Consider the following 19,135-nt stretch of genomic DNA (forward strand, 5'->3'; position numbering starts at 1 on the left):
GGATTCGTTACCCATAATAACCAGACAGTCTTTTAACTTCCTACATAGGGAGGGCAAAGAAGGTTGAGACAGAAAATCTTAGAACAAGAACCAAAAGAGTATGATGGAGCAGGAGGGTGGGGGGCAGGCCAGAGCGATTAAAGGAAGATGTTCTATCTTCAAGGAATGAGAAATGAAAACAGCATATCAAATCTGTAGTTTACTTGTAACTGACCTTAGAAAGAAATAAGTATTTTGAGGAAAAGTTGGATGGTATGTCACTATTTTGGTGATTTTTTTAAAAATGAGCTTGTGGGCTGGAGAGATGGCTCAGCCGTTAAAGGCTAGGCTCACAACCAAAAATATAAAAATGAGCTTGTTTCTTTTATGTATCTTCAAAAATGTTAAAACTCTTATTTCCCTAATTAATTTCTTGCTCTACTTTTGTGGTTCTCAACCTGACTAATGCTACAACCCTTTAATACAGTTCCTCATGTTATAGTGGCCCCCAACCATAAAATTATTGTTGTTGCAACTGTAATTTTGCTACAGTTGTGAGCTGTAATGTAAGTATCTGTACTTTCCAATGGTCTTAGGTGACCCTGTGAAAGAGTCATTCAAGCCCTAAGGGGTCATGACCCACAGGTTGAGAACCGCTGCTCTGCTCTATTTGCTTCCCTCAGTTGTCTACCTCCGTTCTAACTGCACGAGTTGAGCAAGGCCCCAGTGCCTTAATTCAGGGATTCCTCATTTGCACAGTCCCATGCAACTCTTCCATGTGTCTTGGGTTTACCTCACATTCTATCCTTACAAAGCTTTCTCTAATAATTATGGTTACCTCCAGTTCCTTTGAACTTCTATAGCAACTTCTAGGGTACAAATTGTCATTCCAAACATTTAGCTCATTAAGAAGCAATTAAATTAATTGCACAAATCCCATTTTGCAAACAGTACAGTTGCTGCACTGTTTAACAGTCATTGAGAGGACCTATTGCCTCATGTGCACACTGGCTCCTAGCCATACCAACGACTTCTCAAACACAAATAATACAGCTCCTATGTATATTCCAAATACATATGAAGGTTAAGGGTATACGATGACCATGAAGTCTAAGAATCTCAACTGAGAATACAAATACTATGGCTAACATTCCTGATGTGCAAAACATTATTTATAAATTTGCAAGCTAGACTATGTAACTGGAAAATCTAGGATTCAAATATTAACCAATATGTACTCTATACTCCATATACTGTTCAAAGATTAAAAGGCATGTTATCCTTTACATTTACTACTATTTTTTCTGAGAAAGAAAGATATGTGGACAAAGAAACAAAAATATAATCATCAAATCAGTCAAAATTTCTACCAGACACAGTTCATGAGAAGACAGAAAACCCCAATAAATCCTGTAATCATTTGCCCACATTTCTCCAAACAGCCAATAAATGCTGTAATCATTTGCCCACATTTCTCCAAACAGCCAAGTCAAGCAGTAATACTCAAGTGCGGTAAGAGGAATTACATAGTTATAACACTAATTGCACCCTAAAGCCTGCTTGGCACAGGTACATGCACCTTCCCTACCCTAAATCAGCTGGTCACATTCTTTGCTCATCAGTGTCTTTTTGTGCCATTATCATCAGCAACATTAACACAAACCGCTTATAGAATACTGTTTGACAATGGGGACAAAAAAGGCTTAAGTCTCATGACTTTCAGAGCTTACAACATAGTTAGGGAGAAAAAGGCCACCAAAATATGGCTATCGACAACAGAGATTAGTCCAAAGCCTGAAAAATGTCTTCTCTCTCACCACCAGAATGACCTCCTGCTACTTGGCAAGAGTCAGGTCTACTTGTGTGACTGTGCAAAGCAAAAGCCTGAGTGACTTTAAATTAGGGGAAAGGTGATGGAAGTCAGAACGGAATTATTCTTTATTATTCTTTGTAGAAACAGCAGAAATTTTTTGGAAGCTATATAGGAAACCTATTTCTCAAGTTAAGATTAGGCAACAGATTCTAGTGGTGATGGTGGGTTGAACACATTGTGCCATGCAAGTACTCTATGACTGATCTGTATCTCTAGCCCCAAATTTGTTGTGATTTTTGTTGTTCTTTTTCCTAGTGCAGGATGGGGATTGGCCAGGGCCTTGAACATGCTAGGTAGGAGCTCTACTACTGAGCTGTATTCTATTCCCAGTGCTTAAAGAACTTAGAGATATGGTCACACCTATTAAGGATAGCAATCATATTTAGTCTTTTAGAGAACGAAGCTAAAACATAGAGAGTCATTTCAAGGCCCTACCGCCAAAAAGATACAGAGCTGAAACAGAGTACAAATCCTGATCTAGATGATACTTTTTCTATGAAGCCATTGTACAAGTTACATGTCATATAATTATATATCTATATATTATATTACACATAAGAACATATACAATAAATCCAAAATAAAAAACAGGTCACTATAAAGCCCAGGAAAGATGAAAAAAGAAAGCTGACAACCTGTCAGGGAATTTTGCACGAATCAGTGAAGATACATATGTCAAAAACATGTTTTTAACAGTGAAGAAACCTAATTCATTGGGTTTACTGAGGCCCCACATAACCCCATCAAATTAATGAATTTCCCTATTCTTTCATTTCATGATGGTTAAAATCTTCCTTTATTTACTAGTTCCCCATTCACTTCTATTTCAGAAACTGGTCCTCATGTATATGAGACAGTAAGACATTTAATAGAAGTCTACCACTAATTTCAAATTGTGAAAGTTAACTTGGATTCCACAATAGTTTCTAGAGTCCTTTTTGAAGGACTCACAGTCAGGGGCTACATAAACTGACCTAGCAAAATTTATGGGACCTTTATGACCCTGTAAGCCCTAAAACCCAGGAAAAAGCTATCTCTTAACATCTTAAGCCCAAGGTAATATTACTGACTGAATACACATATTTTTTTATTTTAGGGTAATGATGATGCCCCATAAAAGGGGAAGAATTAACAAATTAGGCTGGGTTTTTACTGAGCATTTACAAATACAGAATTCTAACATTTAATGTAGAAATATTTATTTTAAAGTTACTGTACCTGGGGCAGACTGTACTTGTGAAGAACAGCTCAGAGGTCTTACAGCTGAAAATCAAATAAAGGGTGCATCATTTAATATCTATACACAATGCTTATAAATGCAATCTTAAGGAAAAGAAAAAAGTTGAACTTACAAAATCTGAGGGCCCATTTTGATGTAGTAGAAAGGTTTCTAAAAGTGGAAGTCAAGATGGTAGTCATTCTGAAATCTATAAAGAACAGAACAAAGTATATCTTGGGTTTCCTCAGCAATCTGTAGTGTACAACAGTTGATGACCTCTGGTGAATTCGTCCACGCCACTATAAAATACCATTATCAACTATTCTTTTCTAGTACTATTATAATAACTGTATTGACACAGCTTCCCCATTGTACAAACAACTATTCTCGGCCTTAACCATCTATCCTCACAATGGAGAGTATATCCTTTCCAAGAGATCAGGAAAATAAGACAGAGAGATTGAGTGACTTGTCTGAAGACCAAGGATCAGTAAGTGGCAGAGCTCGAATATGAACCCAGGTAGAATCACTCTGGATTATACCCTTCTCATTCAACACAAAGCACCAGAGACCCCACATAGCAGGCCCGTGAATCACCATTGTTATCCTCCTGATCTTGAAGGTTGTGTCCTCAATATGTAGAAGGCTTTATGCAATGCTGGTATTTAAATGAGATACATACTAAAATACTCAGTGATACTGAAATAGTATCAATCAAGTCAGCAATTTATTTTCAGCTGCTACTATAAACACTTTTTTTTTTTTTTTTTGGTTCTTTTTTTCGGAGCTGGGGACCGAACCCAGGGCCTTGCGCTTCCTAGGCAAGCGCTCTACCACTGAGCTAAATCCCCAGCCCCCACTTTTCATTTTTTATATGAAGAGTGTTTTCCTGTTTGTCTGAACACTGCCTGTGTACACTGCCCAGAGTCCAGAAAAGGGAGTCAAGTTCTCTGGAACTATGTTTATAGCAGGTTGCCAACCACCATGAAGGTGCTGGGAATTGAACCTGGAATTTCTTGAAGAACAGGCAATGTTCTTAACACAGAGCCATCTCTCTTAATCTCCTTGTAAATTTTCCATAGTACCATACTTCCAACTTTTTCTCAACATAATATCAAAATTACCTTTTAAACTAGAAATTTAAATTTTAAATTAGTAACAGCAAATAAAAGAAAACAGCAAATAAATGGACACAAATATGAACAGATGGCTTACAAGAAAGGAAATATAAAGGGCTCTTATACATATAAGAAAAGAAGGCTGGGGTGATTTAGTCAGTAAAGTGCCTACCAGACAAGGATAAGGAATTTAGTTCAGATCCCCAGAACCCATATAAAAAGCCACAAAAAGGGGCATACTCCTATAACCCTAACCCTTGGAGCAAGGCAGAAACCAGAGGTTCCCTGAAGCTTGCTGCCCTGATAATAAAGTTCATGTTCAGAGACCCTGTCTCAAAAAAGATATAGAGGAAAGACACCCAACATCAACCGGCAATGCACACATGCCACAAACACAGACATACCACAGCACACACACACACACACACACACACACACACACACACACACACACACACACAGAGTTGGGAGCCGGGGCGTCTTCAACTCCAAAAAGAGGATTTGGATTAAAACCACAGAGATATAGAGATAAAATTATCAGTTAAATTAGCAAAAACCCAAAGGTTTGATCTATACTGCCTGGGCAGTCATGTATAAATGTTCACTGTAACAAAGGTGCAAACTGATGCAAACTCTATGCTGGACAATTTGGAATTGTCGTTTAACACTATATGTTCACCTAACTTTGGTCTAACAATTCCACTTCCATGAACTTCTATAACAAATATTATGTACATGATCTGTATTAGAAGAATGGCAAATAGGGAATTGGTTAAGTTATGCTATAACAACCAGTGAAATACTATATTGTATAGCCATAAAAGATAAGAAAATAGGAGCTGGAGAGATAGCTCAAAGGTCAAGAACATTAGCTGCTTCCCAGAGAACCTAGGTCTGATTCCCTATACCCACATGGCAGCTTACGACAGTCTGTAATCTAGTTCCGGGAACCTAACACTCTCTTCTGTCTTCTGCAGGGACCAGGCACATAGTGTTGCATAGATAAACGTGCAGGCAAAACACCCATTGCATAAAAATAAGGGTGTGTGTGTGTGTGTGTGTGTGTGTGTGTGTGTGTGTGTGTGTGTTGTACGCTAGCACCCATTAAAAGAGGAAAATATGTGTGTATTTCCTTCAATCACAATAAAATACCTCTAGGAGTACAATATTAAACACTGTTAGACAGGGCATGGTGGGATATCTTTAATCCTGGCACTCAGGAGGCAGAGAAATATTTTTGTAAGTTCAAAGGCACTCTGGTCTACAAAGTGAGTTCCAAGTCAGCCAGTGCTACAGAGGGAGTGGGGGAGGGGAGGGGAGGGAAGGAGAGGGGAGAGAGAGAGCTATTGATTGATTAGAGTAGAGCTGGAGAGATGGCTCATCTCTTAAGAGTACTTGTTGCTTTCGCAGAGGACCTGGATTTAGTTACCAAAACCTACATGGTGGCTCACAACCATCCATAACTCCAGTTCTAAGAGATCTGATCCCCTGTTATGACCTCCATGGGTACCAGGCACACATGTGGAACATGTACAAACATGCAAGCAAAACATACAAATAAAAATAAAATTAATATTTTTTTTTCCAAAGCTGGGGACCGAACCCAGGGCCTTGCGCGTGCTAGGCAAGCGCTCTACCACTGAGCTAAATCCCCAACCCCAAAATTAATATTTTTTAAAAATATTGTTACAGGCTAATGAGATGGCTCAATGGCTATAGGTGCTTGCCACCGAGCACGAGGACCTGATGAGCCTCAGGATTGGTAATGGAATGAGAACCAACTCCTACAGGGAGCACAGGAAGCTGTGAGTGAGGAAGGTCCTAAAATCAATGTATGCTTTAGACACGGACATAGCCATGCCAAGGATCCAATGCCTTAGGACTGTAAGAGTGGCAAAGCCTTCCCCGGGGAAAGCTCAGAGGAATGACAAAGCTTTTCTTGGGACAGGGGAAGGGAGAGGTCCAAGTGTAACAGAGTGACTAGTATGTACAAAACTAGCAGCCCTGGGTTCCCCTCCTTCTGAATGGTTTACAGCTTAAGACTGTTTTCCTAAAGAATCTTAAGTACCTTCTACTCAGACAAGCTAACCGCCTACACCCCGTGTCGTACACAATAGACATGATGAGGTTCCAAGTTCTGGTGGCAGCAGATGTCACTTCAGTGTGTGCACGTACAACCTGACCCCAGCCAGTCTTTCTGTATACATCTGTCATTTCGTCAGTGTTTGTCCCTTCTTCATTTCCACACTGCCCCTAGACAGGGTTCCAAGTCACAAGCTGCAAACAGGTTCCAGCAAACTCCTACTAGACATCTTCTGATCTCCAAATAAGTGACATGGACTTCTCTCCCAAATGTTAATAAAAAAAATAATTGTTAGCTAGGGGACAGTGAGCATGTCACATGTAGAGCATGTTCACATGTCATTGGATATCTCTGGACGTTAGAGCTCTCCTCCTACCAAGTGGCTCCATGATTCAAAGTCAGGTCCTCTGGCTTGGTGGTAGGCATTTTTACCAAAGCAGCCACCTCACTGACTCAATTTCTTAATTTTTTAACATAGTTTTTACTTAAAAAGTAAGAAAGAAAAACTTACGATTTACAAATAATGGCTGTAGTAGCTGACCTCAGTATCTCTCCTTGGTTGTTGTACTCTTGGTGTGACTGCCTCCCACACTGTACTGCTCTATGTCAGAAGTGATGGCACTGCTTCGGAAATCAAGCTATGAAAAATAATACTGCAGCTTCTATCTTAGTCTTTCAGATCACTGAAAGGGGAGCCAGCTGGCAAGCAGAGAAGCCTTTCTGGAACGGTCTGTATACTGCTGCTTCCTGCCATGTGAGTGAACTTAGAAGCTGATCCTAGCATAGGAAACCCTTCAGATGACTACAGCCTGACCAACATGCTGATGCAACCCTAAGAAACTCCAATCAGAACAACCCAGCCAAGTAGCCCCAGATTACTGACCCTCAGAAAGTGTATGACATCTTATGACAAGCATACCAAAAGATATTAGAATTTATAATATAATATGTAAATATAGTATTTAAAGTAAATGGAGGAAAGATGGCTTGATCAATAAATTTGCTGGGATATATATATATATGCTGTCTTCAGACACACCAGAAGAGGGCATCAGATCCCATTACAGATGGTTGTCAGTCACTATGTGGTTGCTGGGAATTAAACTGGGACCTCTGGAAGAGCAGTCAGTGCTCTTAACTACTGAGCCACTCCAGCCTTCTAGTTGGTTTCTATCTGAATACTTGAAATGCTCATTAGAGAACTATTTATTGTTGGAACTAACATAAATGCAGATCAATAGAAACAGTTGAACTGTATCATAAATATATCTTGAATACTCAGCAGCTTAGGAGAAAACAAGATATATATGTTTTATCCTGACATCCACGATACATATTAAATAAAAATGCAAGCACTAAAGACTTACTACAAGACTATACACCAGGTGATACACACCGGGGAGTACATACCATAATGGTGCATGCCTTTAATTGAAGCACTTAAGAGGCAGAGGCAGGCAGATCTCTTTAAGTGTGAGGCCAGCCTGAATTAACCAGTTCCAGAACAAGCAGAGCTACATAATAGAGAGACCCTGTCTGATAAGGCCAAAAAAACCAACGCTACACTCTTGTATTGAAAGGCTGGCTTTTGTCGCCATTTACAAAGCTTCAGAAATACAGAAATCTTACCAAAAATTTATTCAAAACATGTCAATATTTGGATAGTTTTAGGCTTAGGTAGCACAGAGGCCCATGGGGAGATGAAAGAGAAAAATAGGTAGGTAAAGAACATAAAAGAAAGATAGGGTGACTTAACAGTTACTACATCATCAAAGAACAGACTCCAAGTGCAAATCCTAGCTTCACTCCAGCTGTAGGACCTGTAGCAAGTTGCTTAACTTTTCTGGTTTTGGCCCTTCCCTGAAATGTACACCATTTTAGAGTTGTTGAGATAATTAAATACACACCTAGATACAGACAGGTACATGTTGCCTGATATCTAGTAAGGCTTATTTATTTATGTGTTTGCTATTATTAGTGGCCGATGATATAAATATACCTAGTTCTCCTATAAGCCTTTGCACTGAAGTGCTAATGATCAAAAAACAATTAAAAAAGAAAAAAAAACCACGTTGTACTTGATAGAACTTACAACTTCACTGAGAATGCAGAGAACTCCCCCCCAAAAAAGAAAGCACTTTAAATTAATTAGCAAAATATAACCCAAAATCCTCAACAAAAGGGTTTTTCTTTCACAAGGTTTCTTTTTTAACTCCCTTTTGAAGCGCTAACAGTGAAGCTGGGGCCTATACTGAGCAAGCTCTCTACCAGCTCCAGTTTTTACACTTTCAAAGAATTGAAAAAGTGTGTGTATGTGTGTATGAATGGTTTTTGTAGGTTCCATCTCCAGTATAAAAAAAAATGTATAAAAAGCTGCAAGCAACACAAAACAAATATGTAACAGCATAAGGTGGGGGTCACAAAACAAACTATTTTACAAAGAAAGTATATGAAGCTAGGTGTAGTGGAGGGCTTTGACCGGGGGAAAGGGTTCCTTTTTTGCAATTTTCTCTTAAGTGGTCGTCTAGTATCAGCCTAAAGTGTTTTTGGAGGTGGAAGACTTAGTTTGACCCGAGCTTTAAAAAGGGACTCTCCTTTCTTTTTCCAGAATATTTCAGCCATTTCTTCTTTCCTTTCTGGCAGAATAATCGGTTAATTAGCAAGTTAACTGTTTGAACCCTGGGCTTGCCACAAAGAAGGAATTTTATGTAATCTTTCTGAGCCTGTCAAGTCACTGAAAGTGCAAATGATCGAAACGTGGGGTTTGTGGGTATTAAACAAAATGGTGCATGCACCAGAAACTGACTTCACTTTCTTTTGAAAACAATCAGTTTATTTCAGGACTCATCTTTCCAGCACCAAAACAAACAACCAACACTCTGGTGCCGGGAAGAACTGAGCTATCAATTAAAAGAAGACATAGGTTCTAGACAGTTCTCCACCTGTGCCTACCAGTTAATACACTCTGATTCACCAGCTACAGCTACATCAAAGAGAAAGAGTAAGGAGTGGTGGGAATGCCCAGATGTTCGCCGGGTTCCCTTCTGGGTTAGAAAATAACCGTGAACCCTGGGTCACCAAGCAGGTTGGAGGGCAGTCTTGGCTGCTTCCACACCCGAGGCCCGCACTTAATGACGCGTTCTCAATCTCTACAGCCGCCGGACTGCCTAGAGAGGTAAGCAGGGGAAACGACACCGCTCTGACACAGCCCAGCGTTTCACACACACGCAAACCGTTCGTGAACCTGAAGTGATAAATGCAGACAGAAGACACAGCTGCAGCGAGCCACGCCAAGAACGCGACCCCCGCCCGTCCTGAGGCGGTTCGCAACGGAAGCCTGGACCAGCCTGTCCCGCTCTCGGTACTTCGACTCTTACAGCACTGGGTAGCGGCCGCGGGCACCGACGAGAAGAGTCCGGAGCAAAGTGGCACCTGCCTGCGGGAAAGTCAGAAGAAAACAGAAAAGCGCGCTGCCGCACCTTAGAGTCTGCGAAGGATGCGGCCCCCAAGAAGGTCAAGTCCAGACTGATAAACGCCCGCCCACGACGAAGGGCGGCTCCCGCTCCACAAGGACCCCTCTCGCCCCGCCCAGGGCCCCCGCGGAAATTGAGAGCTGTCCACCAAGCGCCTGTCCAGAAAGTCAGACACTCCGCCCCCTCCTCAGAGGTCTTTGGTCTCCCCTTCAGAGAAACCATCCTTTCGGCTCTCTTAGTTGAGAGCAAGAGGAAGGGCGAAAGGACCGGTGACAACTCAGAGTCTTTATTTTAGTAAGGCGGCACATAGGGCACCCTGCCAGACAGACTGAGAAAAGAAAAGCCCTCGACTCCGTTGCCCCCCACTAGAAGAGCTTTTGCTTTCGTCCTCTTCTGCTCAAGATGGTGGCGTCCCGGGCAATTGGCAGTCTCAGTCGCTTCTCTGCCTTCAGGATCCTGCGCTCCAGAGGTGAGCCTGGATGAGGGCTTGGGAGATTCTCGGGTGCCTGCAGGAACTGGGGCGGCGGGGAGCAGCGTTTGCCCCCTCACTGTCTCCTGCCTACCCCTTTTCCGAGACCGGTGGAAACAGGGTTACTGTTCCGAGACCCTATTTCCTGTGTCCTTGCGAAGGAACTGTCACTCCCTCTCTCCCTGCTCCGGCGGTGTCAGGCTCTCCCCTAACTTATCCTTAGTCGTTTCCACTCAGCCTGGCAGTTTGCGCAGGTGTCTGCTGTAGCCCTGTGCTCACGCCCCTCTTGTCTTCCTTAACGTTTCTCTTGGCCCTGACGCTGCTAGGTCGGGAGGACTAAGATTTGTCACATTTTTGAGGCTCTACCACAGGTTCGTCGCCATACGAGATACCTATTAATCTTCTTGGTGACATTGGCTACTAACCTTACAGCAGATCACTGGCACTCCTTATCTTTACCGTCAACACCATTTTTTTTATTTTTTTTATTTTTTTTATTTTTTTATTTTTTTTTTGCAGAGAGCTCAGCTCTCCCACTCCAATAATCTTGGTGTGACTGTATAGAAGGTTGAAACCGGAGGTTCTCCAACTTAGGCAAAGAAATTTTGATGAGAAGTCAAGTGTTTGATCATTTAAAAAAAAAACTATTTCTAATCTTGTTTCTGCCAATTCCCAGGCAGGTTCCACGAGCTGCATTCCTCTTCAATCTAGCAGTGAAAGGGTTAAAGGGGTGTTAAAGGGGTTTGGTTTAAAAAAAAAAAAAAAAAAAAAAAAAAGCCTTTCCCCAGACATCCCAAATCTGTAAGGGCAAATGTAACTTTATTGTGTATTTATCGATACCAGTTACTTCTAGACTTTACTTTGTAAATGAATTCACACCAATTGTCCTCACAAAAAATATGCAGTAGAATTTATTTTTCTTGCCCCTCCCATGGCATTTAATTAAGCGATTGAATCTTTTCCTTTTTTTTTTTTTTTATCTTCTCAGATCGATTATGTGTAAACAGCCAAAATTACCACTACATTACCAAAAAACTGAAATGGGCTGGGTATCGTATTGTTTGCCTTTAATATTAGGTGGATCTTTGAGTTCATGGCCTTTCTGGTCTACATAGTGAGTTTCAGGCCAGTCAGAGAGACTCTGTCTTTAAAAAAAGAAAAAGAGGGGCTGGGGATTTAGCTCAGTGGTAGAGCGCTTACCTAGGAAGCGCAAGGCCCTGGGTTCGATCCCCAGCTCCGAAAAAAAGAACCAAAAAAAAAAAAAAAAAAAAAAAGAAAAAGAAAGACAAGATGTTAGATTTGGGGAAGAAATGAAGAAAAAAAGCTTCCATTATCTTTAAAACAGTTTTTTTTGGGGGGGCGGGTGGAATCACATATGGTCCTGTGTTTGCTGTAAGGGACTTTTATGGATGGGCAGCCAGTATAATGCTGGAGTGGTGATCAGGTCACATGGTCTCCATGTCTCTAGCTAGCTTTTGACTTTGCCCAAGCACTTTAATCTAAATGGGCTTTCTTTTCTCATCTGTAAAATGAATGAGAGGTGTTTTTTTTCCCCCTTTGGTAGGAGAAGTAGTATGATGGAGCAATTAAAAACATTAAATTTGGGCTCTGCCATCTGTCCTGAGTCTGTCTTTTACCTTCTAGTGACCTTGGGAATTAATTTCAATATCTTTCTCATTGGTAAAGTGGAGTCAATCATAACTAAGTCTAAAGAAGTTATGTTAGGTATAAAACATAGGAATCCATTCTCAGTAAATGTTATTAATCTTTTAGCCCTTAGAAGTCATGACTGTATATACCTGATGAGAACTTTTAAAGTAATCTATTTACATAGGCAGTAAAAAGCTAACAGCTAAATTTCCCTATACTTCTACATAGAAACATTCATAAATATATAAATAGTATTATGTTTTCATTAAGAAAATGTAGTCTGAGGGGTTGGGGATTTAGCTCAGTGGTAGAGCGCTTGCTAGGCCCTGGATTTGGTCCCCAGCTCCGAAAAAAAGAAAAAAAAAGAAAATGTAGTCTGTCATAGCTCCAACTTATTTTAATAGCAGTTTATACACTTTGAAAAAATATGCAGGAAAGTCTATTTAAAATTAGCCGCACACTTGATTTACCATTTAGAGTCTAGACTCAACAGGTCAGTCCTTGACCCTGACTGAGAGTGTGTGCAAGCCTTGTCAAACGCTTAATGACCTCTAGCATTTACTAGGAATAGAGCTCCTATACAATACTATCAAATAAAAAAAAAATCACAAATTGAACTTAATACCCGTTTAATTTCCTACTTCTACTAAATCCAAAGTATGTATGTGGTAAAAGAATTTTACAGAAAATAACAGCAGTTAGTAGATACTGTGGTATTTATAAATCTGACTATAAACCAAAGTAACATTCTCAGTTTTCAAAGTTGTGCAGCACATAGTTTTTATGATCTTGTAGATATTTTCTTGAGTCACATATGAGGATGATTAAAAAGTAGGACAAAGGTTTTGCTTTTGCTGGCACTGAAAATGTAGGCTAAAGTTCATACAGCCTCTGTGTAGTAAGCTTCGCTGTTAGGCGTGGGGTAAGGCTGGATTTCAGAAGCAAAGTTACCTTGTACTTTGGCTTGATTAAATTGACTGTGGTTACTTTTTCTTTTTTAATGTTTGTGCATTCACTGCTCTTTTCTCTTTGCTTTTTGTCTCTGTTGGTTTAGAGGAGGCTTTATGTATGTGTGTGGGAGTGTGTTTACCCCAAAGAAAGGTTAGTCCGTGTAGGCAGGAATTAAAATGGCTTAACAATAGGCTAATGAGCACCAACTCTTTTTTTATTACTATCATTTGTTTGTTTGTTGAGACCTGGCTAGCCTGGGACACCTAGTGATCTGCCTCCCTCTGCCCTCTGAGTGCTCCCACACCCTACTTTGCATCTTCAGCCTTTAAAGACAAATATCTGAGTTGTAAGATAGTAACTCTGCCCTGAATGACAAATACCTGTGATCCGGGCTTTCCACTAAGGCAGAGGAATACAAGTTCCAGCTAGTCTGGACACCCTGGTAGCACCTCTCCTCCAAATGACATTCAACCATGCTGCCTTTAAAGGTTGGGCTTTTTGTTTGGCTAGGTGGGTTTGTTTGAGTGTTTGGTTTTGGTTTTCTGGAGGTTTGTTTTTTTACTTGTATTCTATCACTTACATACTTATTTTCTAGGTTTTTATGTGTCTCTGTATCTCATTCCTTCCTACTTGTACTCCTAGTCAGTCCATTCCTATTCCAGAGTACTTTACTCTTTTCTAGTCAGATTACCTATCCCATGCTTCTTTCCCACTAGAATTTGTACTTTACAATTTGTTTTTCAATTTTGTGTATTTAGCCTAGGTCCTTGTGCATGCTGGGCAAACTGTCTACCACTAAGCGATTTTCAAATCCGCATCTATATCCCTGAATAAATGCCACATCTTCAGCTACCCTGGAATGCAAGCTCCACCAAGAAAGAGACTTTTTATTTTACTTGTTACCCCAACGTCCTAGAAGATTGCACAACCCACCAGGTTGCTGTAAAAAAAAGTTTGTTGAGAAATGACTGAAATTTTATTGGAAGGGATTAATTATAACTGTTTGCAAATGCAGAAATAAACACAAATAAGTAAATGATTAAGTAAAGACCAAAATACAGTCAGAGAAGAGGAGCATTGTACTGTTGAAACCTGAAAGCGAAGGTCTGTGGGGAAAGTTAGACCATGTACATTTTGTTGATGATCAGCACTGAAGTTTTAATATTAAGAAATAGGTAACTAGGGGCTGGGGATTTAGCTCAGTGGTAGAGCACTTACCTAGGAAGCGCAAGGCCCTGGGTTCGGTCCCCAGCTCTGAAAAAAAGAACCAAAAAAAGAAAAGAAAGAAATAGGTAACTAGTAGTTGATACTACTTTTAAGGCAGTGCTTCTCAACCTCCCTAATGCTGCGACCCTTTAACACAGTTCTTCATGTCGTAGTGACCCCCAACCATAGAATTTTGTTATTTCATAACTAATTTCAATATTGTTGGAATCATAATATAAATATACGATATACAGCACATCTGATATGTGACCCCAAAGGGGGTCGAGACCCACAGGTTGAGAACCAATTCTTTAGATATCTGCAGTTTGCTGAGAACAGATGTTTGCATGTGTAAGACCTAATCAAGAAAGTGACAGTTTGGGGTTGGGGATTTAGCTCAGTGGTAGAGCGCTTGCTGGCAAGCGCAAGGCCCTGGGTTCGGTCCCCAGCTCCGAAAAAAAGAAAAGAAAAAAAAAAAAAAAAAGAAAGTGACAGTTTGTCTTTTTTTTTCTGGAACTAAGGAAAGGGATAACTTTCCTTGGATAGTCAGGCAAGTTTGGGATTCTGTGGTCAGGAGAAGGGAGTGAAGAATTAGAGAGGAGCATAGAAGAGATGGTTTGAGGTGAACATGAGTAAAGATGAAGGAGAAAAAGAGGGTGTTCTGAAGAACCCTAAATGCTGCATTTAGGGATGTTGCCTCTGAGCTACTCCAGAACAACCTGCTTACCACCTAAAGCTTGCTTAGAGCAGGGTAGAAGCAAGCCTTTACAATGGCGGGACCATAGAACAATGCCCGAAACAGATTTAATGTTTGTTCAAAATCCCCCTTATAGTCCCTATCTTCTACCTAGAATCTAGCTCAAAAGATCCTCCTCTGGACCATTCTTTTTTTTGGGGGGGGAGGAAAGGGTTTATTTGGCTTACACGTTCACATCACCATTGATCATTGTAGGAAGTCAAGACAGGAACTCACAGAGGGCAGGACCCTGGAGACAGAAGCTCATGCAGAGCCCATGGAGGGGTGCTGCTTACTGGCTTGCTCCCCCTGCTCTCTTTTTTTTTTTTTTAATTTAGAGAATACTTTATTAGTTTTTGTAATCAAACCCACGTATATAAGACCTTACATATTTAATACAGTGTGTTACCCCTGTACAAATGGAAAAAACTTAAGTTCAACATTTCTAGACCAATATGGCTGTTAATTTCTGTACAGTGCCAACTCAACACAGTAAACGGGGATACTTTTTTCGAAAGTTGACAGCACAGGTAAAGTTTCAAAAAATTCAAATTATATATCTGTATATATATATTTATATTTATATAAAAAGACCAATAATAGCAGTGTGTTATGCATCAACAGCAGCAACAGCTTTTCCAGGTTCTGCAGTCATCTGAACAAAACTGTAGAGACATCCAGCACAATCCATTAAAAAGAAAAAAAAAAAAGTAAAAAAACAAAACCCAAGAAAACAGCACAGTTCTGTTACTCTTGTGGTACCTGGCACCATTTTTTTTTTTAAATTAGCTTCTCAATCATCATCTGGAAAGAAAACATTCTGAGCAACATCATTAAAAACAGCTCTGATAAAGCACAGTCACTACTACGTATCATAAAGCAGGTACAAGCTATTTTACATCCACAGAGGTATGATACAGTACTGTCCTACATCTATAATACTAGAGGATACAATTTAAAAGGCATTATTTGAGACTTGATTCTACTTTTCCAGCAGAGGGCCCAAAGGATGGTGTGACACAGCTTTGTAAAGAAACATACTCTAGACAGGATTTCCTTTCACTAGTGGCACACTTCTAAGGATTCATTCTCTCCATGAATGTCAGCTAAAACCGTTATTAAAAAAATGAAATATCCCTAGAACAAAACCGTATAACCACCAGATTCACATGAAGATGACCTAGTGGAGACAAGCTGGACCTCACCTTACCAACAAGCTATCAAATCTGTTATGTTAAAACAGTGAGACCTCCAAGGAAGGAGATGCCAAGTAGTGCTTCAAAGCTTCGGACCACAATCAAACACAGCATCCTTTTCAACAGAAGCAGAAGCTCATCTGAATATGCTCATGGATGCTGACATCAACATTTAATCATCTCCTCACTCATCCAGGAAGAGGGGGAGATCAGTTACTACTGTACTTTATTGTGTTCAACCAAATCACCATGTTACAAAAATAGCAAGCTGCCATAATAAAAAATAAGGCTCCTCGGGCTGGAGAGATGGCTCAGCGGTTAAGAGCACCCGACTGCTCTTCCAGAGGTCATGAGTTCAATTCCCAGCAACCACATGGTGGCTCACAACCATCTGTAAGGAGATCCGGTGCCCTCTTCTGGTGTATCTGAAGACAGCTACAGTGTACTTATATATAATAAATGAATAAATCTTTAAAAAAAAAAAATAAGGCTCCTCTATCCAGCACCAGATAGCATCATTTTACTTTCAAGCCTAGAAATTGCACACTTGTATATAAACCAATCGAAGATGAGGATTGAGAGTTCATCTTGGTGGATTTTTCCTTTGATGAATATGAAGTGTCCTTCCTTATCTTTTTTGATGACTTTTAATTGAAAATTGATTTTATTTGATATTAGAATGGCTACTCCAGCTTGCTTCTTCTGACCATTTGCTTGGAAAGTTGTTTTCCAGCCTTTCACTCTGAGGTAGTGTCTGTCTTTGTCTCTGAGGTGTGTTTCCTGTAGGCAGCAGAATGCAGGGTCCTCATTGCGTATCCAGTTTGTTAATCTATGTCTTTTTATTGGGGAGTTGAGGCCATTGATGTTGAGAGATATTAAGGAATAGTGATTATTGCTTCCTGTTATATTCCTATTTGGATGTGAGGTTATGTTTGTGTGCTTTCATTCTCTTTGTTTTGTTGCCAAGACGATTAGTTTCTTGCTTCTTCTAGGTATAGCTTGCCTCCTTATGTTGGCCTTTACCCTTTATTATCCTTTGTAGTGCTGGATTTGTAGAAAGATATTGTGTAAATTTGGTTTTGTCATGGAATATCTTGGTTTCTCCATCTATGTTAATTGAGAGTTTTGCAGGATACAGTAACCTGGGCTGGCATTTGTGTTCTCTTAGGGTCTGTATGACATCTGTCCAGGATCTTCTGGCCTTCATAGTTTCTGGCGAAAAGTCTGGTGTGATTCTGATAGGTCTGCCTTTATATGTTACTTGACCTTTTTCCCTTACTGCTTTTAATATTCTTTCTTTATTTTGTGCGTTTGGTGTTTTGACAATTATGTGACGGGAGGTGTTTCTTTTCTGGTTCAATCTATTTGGAGTTCTGTAGGCTTCTTGTATGCCTATGGGTATCTCTTTTTTTAGGTTAGGGAAGTTTTCTTCTATGATTTTGTTGAAGATATTTACTGGTCCTTTGAGCTGGGAGTCTTCACTCTCTTCTATACCTATTATCCTTAGGTTTGATCTTCTCATTGAGTCCTGGATTTCCTGTATGTTTTGGACCAGTAGCTTTTTCCGCTTTACATTATCTTTGACAGTTGAGTCAATGATTTCTATGGAATCTTCTGCTCCCGAGATTCTCTCTTCCATCTCTTGTATTCTGTTGGTGAAGCTTGTATCTACAGCTCCTTGTCTTTTCTTTTGATTTTCTATGTCCAGGGTTGTTTCCATGTGTTCTTTCTTGATTGCTTCTATTTCCATTTTTAATTCCTTCAACTGTTTGATTGTGTTTTCCTGGAATTCTTTCAGGGATTTTTGCGATTCCTCTCTGTAGGCTTCTACTTGTTCTCTAAGGGAGTTCTTTATGTCTTTCTTGAAGTCCTCCAGCATCATGATCAAATATGATTTTGAAACTAGATCTTGCTTTTCTGGTGTGTTTGGATATTCCGTGTTTGCTTTGGTGGGAGAATTGGGCTCCGATGATGCCATGTAGTCTTGGTTTCTGTTGCTTGGGTTCCTGCGCTTGCCTCTCGCCATCAGATTATCTCTAGTGTTACTTTGTTCTGCTATTTCTGACCGTGGCTAGACTGTCCTATAAGCCTGTGTGTCAGGAGTGCTGTAGACCTGTTTTCCTGTTTTCTTTCAGCCAGTTATGGGGACAGAGTGTTCTGCTTTCGGGCGTGTAGTTTTTCCTCTCTACAGGTCTTCAGCTGTTCCTGTGGGCCTGTGTCTTCAGTTCACCAGGCAGGTTTCTTGCAGGGGAAAAGTTGGTCCTACCTGTGGTTCCAAGGCTCAAGTTTGCTCGTGGGGTACTGCCTAAGTCCTCTCCGCGGCGGCAGCAACCGGGAAGATCTGCGCCGCTCTTTCCGGGAGCCTCCGTGCACCAGGGTTCCAGATGGCGTTTGGTGTTTTCCTCTGGCGTCTGGATGTGCACAGAGTGCAGTCTCTTCTGGTTTCCCAGGCGTGTCCGCCTCTCTGAAGGTTTAGCTCTCCCTCCCACGGGATTTGGGTGCAGAGAACTGTTTATCCGGTCTGTTTCCTTCAGGTTCCGGCGGTGTCTCAGGCGCAGGGATCCTGCCGCTCCTGGGCCCTCCCCTACGGGAAACCAGAGGCCTTATACAGTTGCCTCTTGGGCCAGGGATGTGGGCAGGGGTGGGCAGTGTTGGTGGTCTCCTCCGCTCTGCAGCCTCAGGAGTGCCCACCTGATCAGGCGGTGAGGTCTCTCTCCCACGGGGTTTGGGAGCAGAGAGCTGCTGCCCCTCTGGACCACTCTTGCTTGCACACACATCCAGTCATTGTCATTGTTAGGGAAAAGCCCAGTCCTGAATTAGAACTGACTGCTACAGGTGGGAGGAGTCACGAGATTGATGTAACTGACATGAAAGACAGGTCTAAGATTCCCCAATTTACAGTTTAATAAGAACTCTGGACAAGATAATCCTTAGCAGCAAACCAAGTGAACTTCCCACACTTCGAAGCAGAAGGATGGGAATTATATACTAAGCCAGACAGTGCTGCTCACAGACAACCAGAATACAGCTGGCCTTCCTCAAAAACTATTTTGAAATATCTAGTGTCAGTTAATAGATAGTCGTAGAGATTAATTGTAACTCAGTGGTAGAGTACTTCTCTAGCATGTATCTGTGGGTTGAGTAATCCTCAACACTAATCATGGTGAGGCACACGCTTAGTC

At 40.9% G+C, this 19,135-nt stretch overlaps 2 protein-coding genes across 8 annotated transcripts in view; one reads left to right on the top strand and one right to left on the bottom strand.

Moving 5' to 3' along the window:
- The window catches only part of Hadhb (hydroxyacyl-CoA dehydrogenase trifunctional multienzyme complex subunit beta), a 34,097-nt gene extending 24,266 nt beyond the window's left edge, over positions 1-9,831 (bottom strand). The window contains exons 1-3 of one of the 6 annotated variants that reach the window (XR_015621679.1): positions 9,752-9,799; positions 3,205-3,279; positions 3,071-3,115 (exon numbers count right to left, since the gene is read on the bottom strand). Coding sequence is in view for 5 of the 6 variants with exons in the window: in NM_133618.3 (NP_598302.1) it covers positions 3,071-3,115; positions 3,205-3,271 (112 nt within the window). In the remaining variant the exon portion in view is untranslated. Of the gene's footprint in view, positions 1-3,070; positions 3,116-3,204; positions 3,280-6,783 lie in introns of all 6 variants that reach the window. The other 5 variants (NM_133618.3, XM_087552220.1, XM_087552221.1 and 2 more) reach the window with 5 other exon arrangements.
- A 278-nt stretch (positions 9,832-10,109) lies between these two features.
- Positions 10,110-19,135, top strand: part of Hadha (hydroxyacyl-CoA dehydrogenase trifunctional multienzyme complex subunit alpha) — a 39,848-nt gene continuing 30,822 nt past the window's right edge. Inside the window, exon 1 of one of the 2 annotated variants that reach the window (XM_087552201.1) lies at positions 10,110-10,214. In XM_087552201.1, coding sequence (XP_087408327.1) covers positions 10,148-10,214 — 67 coding nt within the window. In that variant the 5' untranslated portion in view covers positions 10,110-10,147. The remainder of the gene's footprint in view (positions 10,215-19,135) is intronic. The other variant, NM_130826.2, reaches the window with a different exon arrangement.

Source organism: Rattus norvegicus, chromosome 6 (genome assembly GCF_021556685.1).
Source record: "Rattus norvegicus strain SHRSP/BbbUtx chromosome 6, alternate assembly SHRSP_T2T, whole genome shotgun sequence".
NCBI classification, from domain to species: Eukaryota; Metazoa; Chordata; class Mammalia; order Rodentia; family Muridae; genus Rattus; species Rattus norvegicus.